At 43.8% G+C, this 15,202-nt stretch overlaps 1 protein-coding gene across 1 annotated transcript in view; it reads left to right on the top strand.

Moving 5' to 3' along the window:
- Positions 1–15,202, top strand: part of LOC132436828 (rho guanine nucleotide exchange factor TIAM2) — a 434,430-nt gene that overhangs the window by 350,973 nt on the left and 68,255 nt on the right. The window contains 5 exon segments of the mRNA XM_060029732.1: positions 1,884–2,069; positions 2,785–2,931; positions 13,243–13,404; positions 14,800–14,904; positions 15,086–15,164. Of these exon segments, the coding sequence (XP_059885715.1) occupies positions 1,884–2,069; positions 2,785–2,931; positions 13,243–13,404; positions 14,800–14,904; positions 15,086–15,164 (679 nt within the window).

Here is a 15,202-nt window from a genome sequence, read left to right as displayed (position 1 = left end):
ACAAAAGAATGCGTCTAAGTTGTGGATGTTCAGGTGTCAGCTACCGAAGATATTTGTGAGACAGAACTGGGAGTATAGTGTTGCCGGGACTTAGCGCTCCTGGTATGTGTAGTTTATGGTTACAGAATACCCATCCATTACTTCTGGAATCTAGAACACTGTAACATGGCAAGACCACGAAGAGATTTGCAGTTCAATTGGAACTGCCGTGTTAGTCTAGAACAGTCATCCTCTCTAAGGCTGGTACCAGAGTTGTTGGAGGTGCTTTTGAAGTGTGAGCTTTTCTGGGCCTCATGCCTAATGAGTGGACTCCTCAGGCAGTGGAGCTGGGCATTTTTCACTTGGAAAAGCCAGCAGCTCATTCTGGTATTGATTCAAGGCTGACGTGAGTGGGCTGTTACATCACTAGCAAGGTCACACGGCATCTTAAATGAAGTTAAACTGGAAATTGGGATTTTTCAGTGCACTCTGGGACTTTTGTTGTGCGGACAAACTATGACAGATCAACAAATTATTTGTTTAGACCTTGTAGCCATCATTTTTTTTTTTTTTTTTTTTTGCGGTACGCAGACCTCTCACTGTTGTGGCCTCTCCCGTTGCGGAGCACAGGCTCCGGACGCGCAGGCCCAGCAGCCATGGCTCAGGGGCCCAGCCGCTCTGCGGCATGTGGGATCTTCCCAGACCAGGGCACGAACCCGTGTCCCCTGCATTGGCAGGCGGACTCTCAACCACTGCGCCACCAGGGAAGCCCCATCATATTTCTTTTATGTGGGAAAGTTGTGCAGTGACCTTCCTAAGAAATGGATACAGAGAACTTGGAGGGGGTCTAGGGAGCACCCAGAATTTGTCCTGCTTTTCCCTGGGCAGAGGCTGAGGGGACCATAGTGTTAAATGTCAGAGAGCCTTCAAAATATCATTTGTCCAGGATTACGGGTTGACCTGGAAAGTGTACCGTGAAAGTTTAGGATCTGTTTGGGTGCTAAACTTGGCAAAGCTAGAGATGCAGTTGTTGCAAATGAAATGACACAATTCTTGTACTGAATCGTTGTAAGCCTTCACTACAGACCTTCTCTTGAATTTCGAGATTGCTCTGAATACCATTTGAAGCCCTGCTTTCTGTTCTGTTCTGAATCCCTACGTTGGCAACTTACTAGGGCCTTTCTTCACCTATTCGCTTGTTTATGTTTAAGTGAAGGTAATACTTAACACAGAACATACTTTGACATTCTTGGAAGAAGGGAGAGAGTGGCCCCCAGAGTTTGTACTTCTTTACCAACTCATGACTTAAGTTTTGAAGAATACGTAGAAATTTCTGTCGTGTAAATAATTTTATGTGTCTTAATAAGGATGTGTAGATGGTGATTCTTCTCTAATACACTTAAAATAGGAGTAAAAGCTCTGTTTGTCCTTCTGCCTGCAGTTCATCTGCTTGTTATTTTAAGTGATTCTCAGAATGTACAGAAATGTGCAGCCACTTGCCTCCATTCAGCCAGCATCTGTTTGTGTGCAGACCGGTTAATCTGATTAAGATTAGAGGCTGTGAATGTAAATGAGACAAAGTGAAATAACTGACTTTCAGTGGTGCATCCTGCCCTAAGTCAGCCCGGTTTTCAGCGCTAGAGCTCTCCAGAGGCCATGGCACGGCACCGTATTGGGACCGCCGGCTTTGTTTTGTCTTTGGCCATCCTGATGAAGTACAGTGCGGTCCGACCCCATGTGTTTGGGCAGGAGGGCTTGAGATGGGGTGAGCAGGGAAGGCTCATTTCAACCATGCAGCACCAGCTGAAATGACTTTTAAAGTTTGTGAAAGGGGTCACGTTTTCAATTTGACCCATGAGCACTTCTCATTTTTATTTAAATTAGTCCTATTCTTGCTTAAACAGATCCAGCAGTGGGAGCAGAACCTGGAGAAATTTCACATGGATCTGTTCAGGATGCGCTGCTATCTGGCCAGCCTGCAAGGCGGGGAGTTGCCGAACCCCAAGAGCCTCCTTGCTGCTGCCAGCCGCCCCTCCAAGCTGGCCCTGGGCCGGTTGGGCGTCTTGTCAGTTTCCTCTTTCCACGCTCTGGTGAGTTTCCAGGAAGGCTGTTCAGCGGCGTGAAGGGGGAGCGCTGCGGATGCTCACCTTTCTCCAGCTTGTTGACATTCCGCACTGCTGTGACTTAAGCCAATAACTGACCAGGGCCACCCAGGGGCCAGGCGCCGGGGGAGGGATGATTGGCGTCCTGCTACCAAGTCCCAGCATCCCAGCTTCTTTGCTGCCCATTCTCGGAATCCAACTCCTAATACACAGTTATTAAATATTCACATCTGCGTCTGCCCTTCTGTCTGTTCCACCTCGTACAGTCAGGAAGGTGGAATCCCCGAGGAGTAGCAACAATGGTGTGGAGATTTAAAGGGCTGACGGAAGGTTGTGTGATCTGTTCTCCCGAGAGCCCCACTGGGTTTTCTGAAATCGCTCCTGTGCAGGTGGCTTCTGTGGATAGTACTAGCTCAGCGTGGGTGGGGTGTGGGGGGGTGGCGGGTGGTCCGAGGGCTGTTGTGCTGACCCTGCTGTCCACCCCGAAGAGATGTGAATGTTGTAACTAGACGTGTTTATCCAGATAAGGGACATCTCTGTGGTGGATGCGGTCCTGGTATGTCAGACCTGCAGCAGTTCTGGGGGCTGCTCAGAACACATTTTATAGCAGGCAGGGCTTTACTCCTGTTCTAGGGCAATGGTTAATTCTCTCTGTCATCTAAATAATGGCGTCTTAAGATTTTTCTAAATTGTTTTGAATTAGGTATGTTCTAGAGATGACTCTGCTCTCCGGAAAAGGACACTCTCACTGACCCAGCGAGGAAGACACAAGAAGGGCTTATTTTCTTCATTAAAAGGGCTGGACACGCTCGCAAGAAAAGGAAAGGAGAAAAGACCGTCTATAACTCAGGTGAGTTTGCCAGCATGGGAGGGACAGCAGACCTAGCGGGAAATCCTTGATATGCCATAAATCATAAATGTTCATCCCCCTTCAGCATGAGATAAAAGTTCCTTCAAAGGGATGCAGTCTTAGCATGGATTTTTTCTCAAATGGAAACACACAAGTTGCTCAGTCTCTTTTTGGCACTCCCAAAGAGGTATTCACACCTTGCTCACATCTGCAGCGCATGGTAACCCAAAAATAAGAATCATCAGAAAAGAAACCTTTAGAAGTAATTGTCATAGATTTTATATTAAAGAAAAAAAAGGAAGAAAGTGCTGATACATGCTCCCACGTGGATGAACCTTGAAAACATGATGCTAAGTGAAAGAAGCTAAACACAAAAGGCCACAGGTTTTATAACTCCATTTACGTTAAAAGTCCAGGATAGGCACATCCATAGAGACAGAAAGTAACTAGTGATGGCCAAGGGCTGGGGGGAGGGGCACGTAGGGAATGACTGCCAATGGATATGGGGTTTCTTTGGGGAGTGATAAAAAATATTCTGGAATTAGACGGTGGTGATGATTGTAGAACTTTGTAAATGTACTAAAAAAAAAAAAACCCCAAAACCAACATGTAAAATTAATAATAGAGTAGCAGCAACTAAATTCTATGGATGGTGCCAGAGGCTTTGCGGACTTCATCTTTATGACACAAAGTAGGCGTTTTGTCATCACATTTTACATATGAGGAGCCTGAGACCCGGAGAGGTTGAGTCACTTCCTTTCCCCGGATGTTCACGCAGCAGCCGAGAGGCAGGGCTGGGACTTGGTCTACCTGGATGCTGCAACACTGGGCCATTGCTGCTGCTTAGTTTTCTGGAGGAAAGGCGGCTCTTTCAACATTTTGTCAAGTTAAAAATAGCCCGAGTGGGCTTCCCTGGTGGCGCAGTGGTTGAGAATCCGCCTGCCGATGCAGGGGACACGGGTTCGTGCCCCGGTCCGGGAAGATCCCACATGCCGCAGAGCGGCTGGGCCCGTGAGCCATGGCCGCTGAGCCTGTGCGTCCGGAGCCTGTGCTCCGCAGCGGGAGAGGCCACAACAGTGAGAGGCCCGCGTACCGCAAAAAAAAAAAAAAAAAAAAGCCTGAGTGCTTATTGTTGAAATGTGGCCCAAGGACAGTGAATTGTTTTCAGAACATTTTGAACACTCATATCTGAAGTATTTCCTAATGCTGTTAATACAGTATATGATAATGATTTTTATGTTGCTGAGTGATAAGTTTTAAGATTATTATTTTTTGAAAGACTGTTGAAAAGATGAGCTATCACAAAATGATCTGATCGTTTAAGTGAGTTGGGAAGTGAGTTGTGATGAAGTTCAAGGAAGTTCTTGTTTTTACTTCTGACGGGTTGCTGTTATTCTGAATATGCTGGCAGAGAGGGTCACATTTTATGAACTTTATTTTCTAATTTTATATGGATATACACATTTGATTGTGCATAACAGTTTTGTGAAATAGGTGAGTAGCAGGGATAGAATCAACTTCTTTGACCCGTCTGTAATCCTAAAACAATAAAGCTGGAGGTGGTGGGACATGGATTGATTGACTGAAAGAGGGCAAACTCACATGGAATCCCTTTTACTTGGCCACTGTTTTTGTATACTCACAATTGGAAAGAATATCACGTTTAAAAATTGTGGTTCTGGACTTCCCTGGTGGCGCAGTGGTTAGGAATCTGCCTGCCAATTCAGGGGATGCGGGTTCGAGCCCTGGTCCAGGAAGATCCCACATGCCGTGGAGCAACTAAGCCCACGAACCACGACTGCTGAGCCCATGTGCCACAACTACTGAAACCCGCGCGCCTAGAGCCCGTGCTCCGCAACAAGAGAAACCGCCGCAATGAGAAGCCCGCGCACCGCAACAAAGAGTAGCCCCCGCTCGCCGCAACTAGAGAAAGCCCGTGCGCAGTAACAAAGACCCAGCGCAGCCAAAAAAATAAATTAAATAAATACATTTATTAAAAAAAAAATTGTGGTTCTATTTGTACTTTAGTTGTGAAAGTAATCATTTGTGGGTTATAAATGGAAATGTATTTCCTCGTTATAGACTATAGTTAACTATAAACCATTGGCTAATGCTGGGTTTATGTTTTTGAATTCAACTTCTATGAAGTTTAAATAATGTCTTTGAGGCAAATTCTGATTTTAATCAAGGTAGCCAATTCTGTTTAATTAAATGACAACAATAAATATCTTGATAATTTGCTTATAAAATGTTGACATTTAGCAATTAGGTATGACCCTAATATGGTTTTTACCCCATCATATGTAGTAAATGCCCTTAATGTAAGATTTCTTGAGAAACAAAAGCATTTGGTTGAACATTTTTGTTTTAAAAAGATATGACACTGGTATTTATGTAACTGAATGCAGTCGAGGTAGTAGGTATCCGTAAATGTGTAAATGGCCTGTTTGTTAATGTTTAGTATTCTACTACAAAATCTAGAAGAGAAAAATTGGAAAAAGTAAAGGAAATTTTTCCTAGTCCCTCTACCCAAACACAGCCACTTTTAATATTTAGCTTTATTTCTTCCCAATATTTCTTCTACGCACATTTATAAAACAGTTATAAGCTTGATTTTGGTGGCTTTGCTAACTTTGATTTCTACATCTTCAGAAACGTGTACTTCTTGGTAAAAGCAGCATCAGGAATATCCAGGGTGACTTGAATAATGTGTATCATAGAAAAGTAAAATATGTAACCGTATGGGAAGAAAAAAAGCAACTTAAAAGTTAAAACTTTACACGTCGTAGAGTAGTAAATAGTACGCATTGCAATATGAAGATCTTATCAAATGTCATAGCCCTTAAATTTTTCAATATTGAGAAAGGGTAGCCGCCAAACGAATATTGCAGAGCCGTTTCATTAGTCTTTTTTTCCCTCCTGCCTATCAGATATTTGATTCAAGTGGCAGCCATGGATTTTCTGGAACTCAGCTACCTCAAAGCTCCAATAACTCCAGTGAGGTAAACGTTGCTGTAGATGGTAGCCATCTTATTTTTACTTGGATGACACAAATGCTAAGTTAATGAGGGGATGCTAGTTCTGAATCTTTACCTGAATCTGTTGAAAATACTGTAAAGTTAGAACTCAAATGGTCCCGAGTAGGTAAAAGATGTTTGCAGAATTCCAAGTGTTTTTGAAGGTATCTAAACTCATGATAACTCCGTCTTCAAAGTGGTATAGCTAGACTAAAGCAACTTTAGTTCAAAATAGCAACTTTCATTTATCCGTCCCTATTCCTCAGCAGTTCTTACCGTCATTTGAGAGTTCGGTGACTCCAAACTTGCATTTTCCTCTTAGGGTGTCAGGGGGCTTCACACACATATTACATCATGCTGCAAATCAGTAGCCTTTGGTGCCCTCAGTGGAGCTGAATACAGGGGCCCCGTCTAGTCCCCAGGACAGCTTCTGACCGAGTAAATCCTCAGAACCATTTCTGAATGGAATTCTGGAGTAGGGTGAAGGTGGTCTGGGTGAGCTCATGCCTCTTCTTTGTGTCTTTTTCAAAGACACAAAGCTGTGTCTCCCCTTAAAGCTGTGTTTCATGTTACGATCTATTTCTCTTATCATCTGCTTCACCAAATTATTTTCTCTTAGGTTTTATGTCCAATAAACCTCTAAACCCTTTGTTGAGGTTGAAACATGATTTTAACGGCTTGGACAAACAATGTGCTGTTGCAGAAGTAGGCAGTATTACTTAACAAATTAATTGGGATAATTCAGTGACTTGGCCATAGTTTGAAAAATCTGAGGAATGGTAGAGTGTTAGACCCAGTGATGGGTCTGGGGGGAGGTGAGTGAGGAACTTTCTGGTGATCCTAAAATATACACCATAGACAACTACCTATTCTGCCTCCATGGGAGGTTGGCCCAACCGTGGGTGCTGAGCGTGGGCTCAGTCCCATGGTTATTATAGAGACCACTCCGGGGGGCAACTCTGCCCAAGGTGTCCTGAAATGGGGTAGAGAACCTCTGCTCAGAACCCTACCCTGACCTCCCACTCACAGAGGTCAGGGGCTGCCAGAGGGCAGGTCATGAGATGGGGTGCCTGTGCCCGGAGACTGTGTCATGGGCACTGCTTCTGGCTGGTCTCTGTGCCCTCCTTTGGCCAGCTTTGACCAAATGGGGCCCCGAGGAAGCCAGACCCATACCTTCCTTTTTTATAAAACACACCATCAAAATGGTGGACTTTTCATAATGAATAATTTCCATTCCCTGCCCCTTTATTTCTATATACATGCAGAGCGTATTTCAAAATCAGATCAAAATACACTGTCCACCAGGGATTTTGCTTGATTAAAAACAATTATTTCACTATTATTTACTTGGTTCTTTACAATCTTTTATGGGCAGTCATCCCACCAAGTGTATATATGTCATGTCTCCCAAGCAAACTTGTAACTAGGACCCTTGATTGTGTGTGTGTGCTCAATCCATGGCTCACTGCTAAGGATATAATACAGCTGAATAAATTTGCCTCTTGATTGTCTATATTAGATGTAGCCCTTTAATGGTTGAGAAGAGCTGTTTGATCTGTAATGAAAACCCATAATTTTCGTATGTCTTCCAGCATTAAATAACAATTTAAAATTCCTACTTTGAGAGTTTAGAAATTGTATCATCAAAGCACTTTCTATTAACAGAACTTATGTTGGACTTTGAAAATAAATTTTTGCTAAAATAGCCATTAATGGTCAGAATTAAGCTTAGTGTTTATTTAAATTGGGCTTTAATTAACAAATGATCTTCTTGTGATTTAATTGACAAGTCCCCCTGGCGCTGGAACGAGTGAGAGGAGAAAATTATTGCATCCTTTTTTTTAGGCATATGTATTTAAACATTTATCCCTATTTGTTTTAACTAAACATTGCTTCTGCTGTAGCAACAGTGAAGAAATTCCTTTGACATATAGGGCTATTTTAATGGTGTGTTTATCATTTCTGTACTGTAGTACTCAGATAACTACGTTTAAGTGAGTTGCAGCTAGAATGAAGGGTATTTGGTTTTTTATGTCTCTGGGACTTAAAATTCTGCCTGTAGCTGGTTGAATAATTAATATTTCATTCCACTAGTTTTCCTTTGCTATTTGTTCTTGGGGAATATTTATAACTTGCACAAAACGTCTGTTTGTAAACAGTGTATTGTGTCCATTAGCGTCACACAGAAAGGCCGTCGTTCCTGAGTGTGGGGAGGGAGGAGGTCACGGGTATTTAAGAATATTCTATTCTAATCGGTGCGTCATATAACCGTCCAACAGTGAGTCACCCTAATTTGAAATCTGTTAAGGTTGGAATAAGGCCAGTCTTATTTGAGTTTTTTTTTTTTTTTTTTTTTTTTGGCGATACGCGGGCCTGTCACTGTTGTGGCCTCTCCCGTTGCGGAGCACAGGCTCCGGACGCGCAGGCCCAGCAGCCACGGCTCATGGGCCCAGCCGCTCTGCGGCATGTGGGATCCTCCCGGACCAGGGCACAAACCCGTGTCCCCTGCATCGGCAGGCGGACTCTCAACCACTGCGCCACCAGGGAAGCCCTTATTTGAGCATTTTTTTAAAGGACACTTTGGCCAGCCAAAAACGAAAGCTGTTCCTAGGGTACTTCTTGGTGAGTAATAATGAGCCTCCGTCAACGTGTGAAGGGAGATGTTTGTTATGGAGATGTGGCAACCAATCCCTGAGGAGGCTCCGGATGGCAGCTACCCCAGAAGTTTCATTGCAGTTGCTGTGGAGCCCTGGGCCTTGGCTCTCTCTCCTGGAAAATTGGCTTGGGGTGTCCCAACTTTCTGCGGCAGCGAGTGAATGAAGTATTGTCACATCAGTCGTTAGCTCCAAACTGGAAAAAAAAAACCCGCTAATGTTGTTTTTTTTTTAAATGGAAGCTATGAATGAAACCGCTTACTCTTGACCATAACTCGGGTCTGTTTAAATAGAACATTTAGTCTGGAACCGTACATAACATCCGTACGTGCACAGATGGATAGTACATAGATAGGTCTTTGTTTCCCTTTCATATCAACTGATGTTTGGGCCTCGGCCCAAGAAGGAAATAAACACCACCTCCTCTGTGACATTTTGCTGTTGTTAAGACAGCCAAGAGCGCGTAACTCCTTTCGTGTTCTCTTCTCATCTCACTTGCTAACAGGCCTCCCTTTTTATCAGCGACTGCGGTGGGGGCCCCTTGGCCACAGCCAGGTCGTGGTTTTGCTGCCCACTCCCCTTCACCGATCCCGGCAGTAATTATGAGCCATTTGCTCCAAACGCATCTGCTGTGAGAACCCGCGGAGTTTCAGTGTTCTCTCCTTGAGGCACACGGGGCAGAAGTAATTTGACATGTGCTTTCAGGACCATTAATATGATAGTAATAAGAAATGCTTCTGTGGAAGTTGCCCTACCCTGAGGGCGGAAGTGATTTGCAAACCTTAACTGTAGTGGCCGCAGTGGCCTCGGCTGCGGTTCAGTGATGTTGCGTTTTGTGCGTGGCCGCTCAGCGCTGGACCACGCGGTGGTCTGGGCACCCGTAGTCACCATGATTCCCCAGGGTTTTGAAACAAGGGGTGATTCTCATGCGGTTCTTTATAGTGGCCATTGTTGAATTACGGTGGTCAAGCCTACTACAGTGTAATTCCACAGTCCACACTGAACTTCAAAAAAGGTCTTTGACATTGTTCATGGCTCTTTACAGTTTATGTAGTACCTTCAAACGCCATTCCTCACACCAACCTCCTGATTTCTCCATGAGGCTGGCGTGCTTTAGCCCCTTGTAAAGGTGAAGAAATAGAAAGAAGCCCAGAGACGTGAGATAACCAGCCCTGACAAGGCTGGGATTTGACCCACATTGTCTGTTTGTTATATTTTTTGCTGTTTCATTTGTCTTCTCCAGGAACTGGAAACCTTGAACAGGCTGATGGGAAACTTAATTCTGTGGGGAGGGGGGATGGAGTGGGTGGGAGGAGTATACAGGGGTCTCAACAGAGGTGGCCAACCGGGGACTTCTGGGTGGGTGGTTAGAAGATTAATGTAGCACCTTTAAGGCTAAGCAGAGAAAGGAGTTTTCCAGATACATCAACTTGCTGGGCTTATTTTCACGATTCCCTGTTCCTTTTATGAAAAACAATGTAGGAGAATATCTTATCTGGCTTATTGAAAATAAAGCATGTGATTTCAGCATGGATAACATTGACCCTTGAGGGAATCAGTCCAGTTGTTTTCTCCAAGTGGGTACATCTTCCAACAGCCTAGGAGTTCTGTAAGCACCAAGTAGCCTTTTCTTTTTCTGGTTCTAATTGACGAATCAATGCTACATCCTCGTGGCTTCCTTTGAATGGCCAGATTTTACCTTTCTTTAATTGCGTACATTTCTAGGGGGTGTGTGTTGTGTGTGAGATGCACAGGAAAAAATTACACGTAAATGTTCACTGTAGGATCTCTTGAGAGGATCTGAACCTTCCACGGCCTTGGCTTTGATAGGCATTGTCTCATTTGTCATTCAGTTGATCTTAGGTCAACAGTGTAGACTCAGAATGATTCCTCAGAGCACTTGTAGGCACAAAACCTTGTTTCATCGAATAGAGTGTGAACATCTCTTGTCCTTTGCATCTCTTAGTTTGCCTGCACGCTTTTCCCTAGCCTAGAACTTCTTCCCCTTCAGTAATCCGCTCTTAGTTCTTTTTCTTGAAACTTCAGGGAGGATTAAGAACTTGACACTGTGTAAATAGATTCGAATAGGATACTGAAAATGGACAGCCTTTACTTTCCAAGCCTGTGTGTGACTGTGAATTTCTCGTTGCATCCAATTCAACATCCATGGCTTGGGTGTGTTCTGGGCGCAGGACACACTCACTGTGTGGAGGGCTGAAAGAGACTGAGAACGAGCAAGACGGAGCCTCTGTTGTCATTCATCTCAGCACCTGGGGGCGTGGGAGCAGCCTAGAAATGACTGTCAAGTGGGCTGGGCTTCGCTAAGTGCTGTACCGGGACGTTGGGGTGTAGATGCGTCTGAGTGGAATTGGGGTTAAGGGGCGAAGAGAGCAGGAGACACTTCACAAGGGGGGGGGGGGCAGTGTTTGAAATAAAGTTGAAAGGTCTATGTAGTTTCAGCACAGAAGCTGTGAGGAGGGTAAAGCAGGGGAAGGAGGTGGAGGCGACCAGGGGTCTGGAGGCAGGAGAGCGCTGCTGCTTTGTGGAGGTGTCAGGGGAGCCAGAGCATGCCGTGCGTCCAGAACAACGCCAGAGAGTCCAGCAAGTTGGCTTGTGTCCATTTCGCGAGAGGTAACTGACTGCCGGGCTGGTATTTCTGTAGTGCAGCGGCAGGGAGCAGAGGCTCAAGCCCACTTCCAGGGTTCAGATCCCCACAGTACGACAGTCACAGCTTCCTGTGGGAGCGTGGGCAAGTTTCTAGAATTTTCCGAGCCTCATGATTCTCACTTGTTAAATGGAGGGTTGGGACAGTGCCGACCGCAGAGGGTTGTGAATGGTGAGTGAACGGGCAGTGTGTAGTATGGTCTCTCTGGGGTGGACAGGAGAGCAGGGGAGGGTAGTTGTGAATTTGTATTTCCCCGTCCCTCCCCCAGCGGGCCATCCTAGATCACGCCTTTCCTATTCTGCTCTGAAAGTGCAGACCTGAACTGCTTTGCAGTGGCAGTCAGGGCGATTTGACTTCCTCTTGGATGGGCTCTTTGTGGTTTCTTACTCCACAGTGACCTCTGCTGGGGTTTTCGTTTGATTCTGAGCAAGCGTAGTTTGAGAGGCGGGTTCTGCGCCTTTAAGGCAGTGCCTGCTTGTTGCCAATGCGCACGTGAAGTCCCTGCTCAAATGAGCAGAAGTGCCTGGAGGTTTATTTAACCAGAGAAGAAAATGTGACCCATGTGAGATGGGACTCTACAGGGGAAATGCCGTGCACCAGGGGAAACTGGTATCCATGCTGGTTCCCTGCGTTCTCCGAGCTCTCTCTCTCTCCCTTTTGCTTTGGCACATGAGGTTCATTTTCATTCTAGGCTGTGATCATCTTTCCAGGAAAATGTACAGAAAGTGACAGATCCAGAAATGCCACTTTAAGGATGAGCGAGCACCACATTTAAAAAGACAACACAGGAAGATTGATTCTTCCCTTTCTTTGCCTAAACCTGTTTTTTTTTTCTTTTTTAAATTTCTTTATGTATTCTAGTATTTTGATCCGATACAGGAGGATCTTTTGCTTTGTGGTTTTTAAAAAATGCATAGAATTCAAAGTAAAGTCAGGCATCAATGACAACTTTAGTATATGATACGTGGGATATAATAATGTGATAGTGTTGGATCTGAATGTAACGTTTTCTGGTGTGTAAGGTGTTTTGGCTTCTGTGATCTCCTTTGCTCACAAAATTTGTATTATTAATTAGTCAACTTAAGCAATTGTATTATATTAACAGTATCCCCTCTTACAAAATAGAAGTCAAGGCTCAGCAAGGGAAATGTCCTGTTGCTGCTGGGGAAGTGGTAGAGTTTGTGACTTGAACATCAGTCTTTTGATTTAAATCCCCAAGTCTTGTCTTTACCATCAGACTAATCTGAGAACCTAAGCAGAAGGAAACATTTCTGAGTTGCTTAATGAATGTTATTTATTTTTGTTGATAAATTATAGAAGTACATATTAGCATGAGGTCATGGAGTTACTGTGATGGTGACGTTTAGGAAACAGAACTTCCCTGGGAAAAGTTTGTGAGAGGTGGTATGTTTGGGGATGATTTCTAAAAGTGTGTCTAGATGTGAAATAGCTGAAGGATGGAAAACCATTTAGCCCAGGATGAGGGGTTGATTTTAAAAAACAAGTAGAAATAAGAGAGAAGAGAAACGTGCTTGGATTAAGTTAAACACAACTCACGGTTAGAATGCAGGCGGGTGTCAGAGGCCGTGGATGAGAGGGTATCTGAAATTCACTGGGATCATGGCTTAGATGCAGACTTCACTGTGCCCCAGTCAGCCGGCAATTTCTAGAGCAGTAAGAGGAGATACTGAGCAGCCCGTCAGTGGCTGCAGTGTCCTAACTTGGGCTAAGGCCTAGTGGCTAGAACTCGGGAGGAGGAGGAGTTGATTGACTTTGCTCAGCCTCCCAGGGCTTCAGTTGCACGTGGGTTAAACAAATGAGGAAATCTCAGGCTTGTCTGCCCCAGAGGGTCATGAGAAGCCAGGATGCGAGGAGTGTGAAATGGCTAACTATAAATTAAGGGGGCATTTCCCCAATAGTTTCCATCATTTGCTTATCAAGTCTGTCCACCTTTTCCTTTGGGATCTAAAAACAGGTGGATGACCTGCTGCACATATATGGGTCAGCAGTAGATCGTGTTCCCCGAGACGGCTCATGGGAGAGCCAGACTGACGTTCAGTTTCAGGACCATCAAGCTGTGACCGTGATGATCAAGCCGGAACACAGAGTAGAAGATATTCTGACCTTGGCGTGCAAGGTAGTGGATTTTGCGGTAGAAATATACTTCTGAATGGAAATAATCGTTCACATCGCCCTCCCGTGCCTTCTAAGTTTGAGTGGTGTTTAAGACCTCACTTTCTACACGAAGGAACCAATGAACGTATTTGTTAATTAACACATTAATTATTAGCATTCTCTTCCTTCATGTCTTAGAAGGATAGGTCATGACCCCTTGCCTTCATGAAGAACCTGAACTATCTTACTGGAATTCTATGTATACCTCTATATCTGGGATAATTATGAAGGCTGTTGTTATTTAGGTTACTTAGAGATGGTGCTCTGTGAGAAAGCGGTGTAAACTTTGAATTATTTTGATTTGATCCTAAATAGTTTTATCAAGTTTCTCCAGATTAAATGAGTTACTTGGTACCATCCACAGTTGCTTCATGGAGATTGTTATGAGATGGTGTTTTATTCATTATTCAAACTGGGTTTTATTTTGAAAAGGAAGTTTATGAGACATTTTCAAGAGAGCCCTCTGAGATCCATGAAGCCGACTCAGCAGTATCAGATCAGATGCTTTCAGACCACCAGATGGCGGAGTAGAGCTGAAATATTTTTAACTTTGCAGAGAAAATGCAAAGTCGTGAAATGGTAAAAAAGTCATGTAGAGTTTGGTAACTCTTTACCACGAACACTGACTTACTAGATCATCGTTCATTTCAGTCCTCCTTTGTCACTGACTTACGCCTTAGGATTCCAGACATTTATACACACAGGTTATAATCATGAATTTAATTTCCTTTCACTCCATTATGTCAGGTGTTTATTCAGACAGCAAACAGTATTGTTCGATAGCAATGATATTACTTATTAAGTTGGTAAGCATTCTGATAGAGGAGGTCAGAAGTAGTGGGTGAATTAGACCCAATTAGAACAGAGGCCTGAGATAATTTGTCATTGTTGAAAATGTGTCTGAGAGAGAATGTGCGCGTGTATACACCTTTTCTTGTGAAAAGTGGTTGGAATAGGAAATTCCTAATTCTGAAGTCTGTGGAATATGCGATGGTTGACATTTCACAAATTTCCCTACTTCAGTAACAGGAAACAACTTAAAGTTAGGTACAGTCAGTCTATAAAAAGAGAGCCCTTGCTGATGTTGAGATATATTCTACTATCAGATATCTATGACCATACTTCTTCAAATTACCTCTCTTACTTTTAGTGATAAGCAGTATCATTTAGAGAAAACCTTAAAAATAATTATTTGTCCCTTTTTTTCTTTTTTGCTTACTTAAATTTGAGCTCTTATGTAGATTTAAGCTCAGCAAATTATATATTTCTTTTAGAAATTTCCACTTTGATTTTTAATGAACAGTGATGCATTTAGAAAGAACATTCAACATCTGAATAATTGTCTTTTTCTTTGTAGATGAGGCAGTTGGAACCTAGCCACTATGGCCTACAGCTTCGAAAATTAGTGGATGAGAACGTTGAGTACAGTATTCCTGCACCGTATGAATACATGCAAGAGCAGGTGAGTGGGCTTTGGCTTCAGAAAGGGACATCTGAACCCCACCTGTGGCCCCTTAATTTTAAAAATACGTAATCTGGGGGGAAAGTTCTGTTTAAATTGGCATCTGGTTTGGAAACAATCAAAATAAATTTCCAGATATTATGACATCAAATCCTCTGATTTTGGTTTTTACCTTTTGTAGGTTTATGATGAAATAGAAGTCTTTCCACTAAATGTTTATGACGTGCAGCTCACAAAGACCGGGGGTGTGTCTGACTTCGGTAAGGTTAAGGAACACCCTCATCAGAGAACTGTCTGG

The sequence above is a fragment of the Delphinus delphis genome, chromosome 14 (genome assembly GCF_949987515.2).
Source record: "Delphinus delphis chromosome 14, mDelDel1.2, whole genome shotgun sequence".
NCBI lineage: Eukaryota > Metazoa > Chordata > Mammalia > Artiodactyla > Delphinidae > Delphinus > Delphinus delphis.
Note: the sequence above shows the minus strand (reverse complement) of the source record. Positions and strands in the feature narration are given on the sequence as shown.